Source organism: Pavona decussata, unplaced genomic scaffold (genome assembly GCF_977016875.1).
Source record: "Pavona decussata unplaced genomic scaffold, jaPavDecu1.1 SCAFFOLD_110, whole genome shotgun sequence".
Lineage (NCBI taxonomy): Eukaryota > Metazoa > Cnidaria > Anthozoa > Scleractinia > Agariciidae > Pavona > Pavona decussata.
Genome location: NW_028145524.1, coordinates 468988 through 473230, shown reverse-complemented (window position 1 = coordinate 473230; position 4243 = coordinate 468988). Strand labels below are relative to the sequence as shown.

The following is a 4243-nucleotide window of genomic DNA, read 5'->3' as shown; positions in this document are numbered from 1 at the left end:
CCCACCATAACAACGCGCATTTTTAGGGGGGACCCCTGAGTATAGAATGTAACTACGAAAGATCAACCCTTGGCCACCTGAAATATTTATTTCCAGACCAGGTGTTAATTTCCTCAATAACGAAAGATAAAGTCCTAGGAAAGAAAGGAATTTTCCAGAAAATTCAAAAGTTTTTCTCTCTTATAGCAAGTGCTTTCTCGGGGTATCCCACTAGAAGGAAATCGTTTGGTGAAAGCGAGGCTGGAGTTGGCGCGCCATTTTGAATTACTGTGAAATTATAAATTTAAATGACACATTTTGCATTTTGGGGGTTTCAACATTTTTAGTTTACTTTTTAAAAATGTCCAAACGATCCCCGCAACGAGCTGAAGGCTGTGGACAGTGGCTTTCCGCGAAAAATAAAAGACCTACTAAACTACCTCTACAGGCAGGAGGAAAAGGAAAGAAGATCAAGCACAGAACCTTGTTAAATTTTGCCACCAGCATGAAGCGAAATGGCGGTCTCGATGTTCAAGTTTCTTGCTCTCCGCTCTCTCCAAGAACAAGACAGAAGTTAAAAAATGCGAAGCAGAGTAAAATTAACAAATACTTTGAGCCAGCAGCTCTTACGAACGATTCCAAAAACGACAAGAATAAGGGATTTGCCTCGAAAACGGAGGGCCTCTTGGAGGGAAAACAGACAAGAATCTCGGTCAAGCGAATCCGACATCACGAAGATCCGTCCTTAGGTGGTAAGATCTATTACATAACGGAATATTAAACGTAATCTTTCTTTTACTCTTCCTGTGTTGTGAGATGTGCGACCTGCATGTGTGGTAACATCAGACCCAGTTTCACTTTCACTAAATATTATGCAGGCAAACCCATGTTATCAGTTAGCAAATACAGCCCCATAATAGAAAGTGCATTTAAGGACGGTGTCTACTATTGGCAATACCGAGGTATTTTTGCGCGGCTTATGACTATGTGTGAAAAGCAGATCTTAGCCAGGGCCCAGTTGTTCAAAGCACGATTAAGCTAATCCTGGGTTAACGTGAAGTTTGATTCGAGTTTAATATTATTACTTATCGACAATTACTTTTCCAAAACACTTTTGCTCCTCAGTTTTGACTTGAACTTTTCTTTACCTTTAGCTTAAAATCAGCTTTTAAAAACATTTTAACAAGTGAGATGAAAACCTGGGTTAACTTTTAATTGGGGATTAGCATTAATCGGCTTTCGAGCATCCGGGCCCAGGGCTATTGGAATCCAAAAAGAAAATTGGGGGTAACCACGCATTTTTTAGAGATAATTAAGTAACAGTAAAATGCAAGGCTATGTATGGCGTTTTATTTCCAAATTGAAGCTTTATTATCTCTGAAAAACGCATGGTTACCCCCAATTTTCTTTTTGGATATCTAGAGAACTCACTAAGTTCTGCTTTCTCCGCATAGTTTTAAACCGCGCAAAAATATCCCTGTATTAGTAGGCGCCACCCATAGGAAACCCGAGTATCTCAAGATGCGCAGAACGTATGCGTAGTAACAAAAGTATGCACCGTCCTTAATAGCTTTATTGGACATTCCATTTTTGCCACCTAACCCCCCCAACCTCCCTTAGATATTTTTCTTCAAATGGTGCCTTCAGCAATTACTGTCAACCTTTGGCCTTTATTATCAACACACTGCCTGTACACTACTCTTATTGTAAGGAAAAATTGGTGCTAACCACATTTTTTTAGGGCTGAGAAAGTAGTTACGTAATAAAATTTTCTAAGAAGCTCAATTATCTTTGAAAAAATAGTGGTTAACCCCCTCCCCTCCCCCCTTAATTTTCTTTCTGGATTCTAAGAGTCTTGCTGCTAAGATCTGCTTTTCCTGCACAGTTATAAATCATGGAAAAAAACTCTGTGTAATGAGGCCCATTCCTTCAGAAACCAAAGTTTCTTGGCCCATTTTTAAGATGCGCAGATCAACTGAAGGACTCGGGGTATTATGTGCTTTATGAGCAGTAACAAAAGCAAGCACTTGGCTTTAAACTCAAGGCATTTCACTAGTTTTGCCTTGCTTTTTGCATTTCTTGTAAATCTTTCAAACTTACAACCCAAAATGTAAATTTCAACAACTTGCCATGACTTATGCCATATTCCTTCTTTTATTTTGCTTTATACAGAAGCAACAGGGTATTCTGCAGAGACGGAACACAAACATGAGCCAATTTGCAGTCAGGATAAGCAGAACACAGATCAAGCAGATTGCGACATCAGTGGAATATCACTCTTGAGTGATTCATTTGAAACGTTTGACGATCTGATTGAAGCTGATTCACCAGAAGAATGTTTAACAGATCCAAACAGCGAAGTCCCAAGTAATTGCAATTTAAGCCCGCCTCATAAAAAATTACGGACATCAAAAAGTGGAGAACATTTGTCACAAAGAAGCCTGTCGTCATCCATAGAAAGTCAACTGAGTGACTCATTTTATTTTACACAGTGGAGAAAAGCTCAAATAGCCAAGTGTAAAGAAATTCAAGATGAATATTGCCTTAAAGAAAGTCATTGCACAGATGCAAATGTCGTGAGAGAACCAGGTTTAACACTGGACCACAGAAATGGAGAAACCGAGCTTTCTGAGACACCACCCTTTCAATACACACAGTGGGCAAAACAGCAAGTTGAAATTTGCCGCAAGATACAAAGGCAGGCAAACGAGAATGCTTGTGCGGAACTTTATCATTCTCCTGAATTAAAGTTACAATCAAGAGAAGGTAGTTTGGAAGAAAAAATAAACGATAACTCAGAGTCTCAATTCAGTCTTTCCTCCAAATGGGACAAGTTCTGCATTAAAACTTCAAACTTCCATTCAGAAATTCATGAAGAAACTGGAAGTTCTGAAAGTGACATATGGGATAGTTGGATAGAAAGCGAAAATACTGTTACGCAGTCAATAGACAGCCCCGAGTCAGAATTTCATTTTTCTGATTGGGTGAAGAGTCAAATACATAAATGTCAAGTTATTCAACAGGAAAGTAAAGAGCAGAATTGAGGTCAGTCAGGTTTTGAATAGGTAGTTATATTAAGAATAAAGTTTTCACATCCAAAAGTTTTGTTCGGTGTTTTAAAATGAAGGGGTGAGTGGAAAAAAACCCTAAGCGACATCTGATCTTATGTCAAAATCTCCTTTGCTCATGCAAGGAAGAACAAGGCAATTTGCTTGGAGAATTAAGCACTCAATCAGATGTCACTTAAGGCTTTTTTCCACGCACCCCTTCCAATGATAAAGAGATTGTAAGTGACGTTTAATATGATATGCAACAATTGTGTTTGAAATAACTTGACTTTCTGTGTCTTTAGAAGGAAAGTGAAAATGACAGGTTAGTTTCGGTTTTAGACAATCTTAGTATGCATGCTTGTTTCAAGAAGGGGAGAAAGGGACTTGCAGCTGATAAGTGTGGAAAGGGAGGTTACACAAAACTGTGTTGTGAATCTTCTGGAAGGGACAATTCAGAGTGTGTGCCATAATGGTCCAAGTTCCTCAAAATCTCCAAATGAGAGTTGGAAATGTAAATAATTAAGACCTTGCAATCATACATGTATAGTTCTTTTAAGTTAAAATATATATTAAAGTAAATGAACAGTGTAAAATCTGGGGGAATTGTATATTACCTTTTGAAAACAGCCAAGCTAGATTGACCTAAAGTTAATTTTTTTCTCGGAACAGGTTGGGTATCAACCTCTTTAGGTGTGTAGTTACCTGCATCTAAATTTGCAGTACAGTTCCTTGTCCATGTTTGTGTTTAGTTTTTCTTTTAGTTTCTATGGGATGTATCTATGGAAACAGGGAGAGGATTAGCCTCCATTACAGCTGCTCTTTTCGCTCGTCACACAATCTCATTGGGGAGGAAAGATTGCGTGACAAGCCATAAGAGCCTCTGTGAGGGAGGCTAGGAGAAGCTCACTGTAAAGTATTTTGGAGGAGATGTGCTCAAAGACAGAAATCAGAGAATCCAAACCTTTTTCACATCAAACATTTCAAATCAATGCTTATCTTGTAAACCTTTATTAACAGTGATATAAATTTCACTCTTTCCTTTCTGCCTGGATTAGCACTTTACTACTTGCATGCAGTAGACTGAAATAGACAAGTGCAAAATGTATTTAAACAAGAAATTTCCAATTCCACAGAACTGGTTTAATGGAGTCCTGTATTAAGTATAAATAAGAGAAAAGTGCGACAATAAAAATCAATTATATTTGAAGTTGAAA

General features: G+C 38.2%; 1 protein-coding gene across 2 annotated transcripts; it reads left to right on the top strand.

Annotated features, from left to right (window-relative positions):
- Positions 1–127: 127 nt before the first annotated feature.
- On the top strand, positions 128–4243 carry LOC146470829 (uncharacterized). 2 transcript variants are annotated; one of them, XR_014866941.1, is made up of 3 exons: positions 128–731; positions 2152–3453; positions 3509–4243. XR_014866941.1 is itself a non-coding variant. In XM_085121517.1 (2 exons), the coding sequence occupies exons 1-2, from the start codon at positions 341–343 to the stop codon at positions 3021–3023; spliced, it is 1263 nt and encodes a 420-aa protein (XP_084977643.1). In that variant the 5' UTR covers positions 128–340; the 3' UTR covers positions 3024–4243. The 2 variants fall into 2 exon arrangements, 1 of the variants encoding a protein (XP_084977643.1); XM_085121517.1 differs by having other exon boundaries at positions 2152–4243.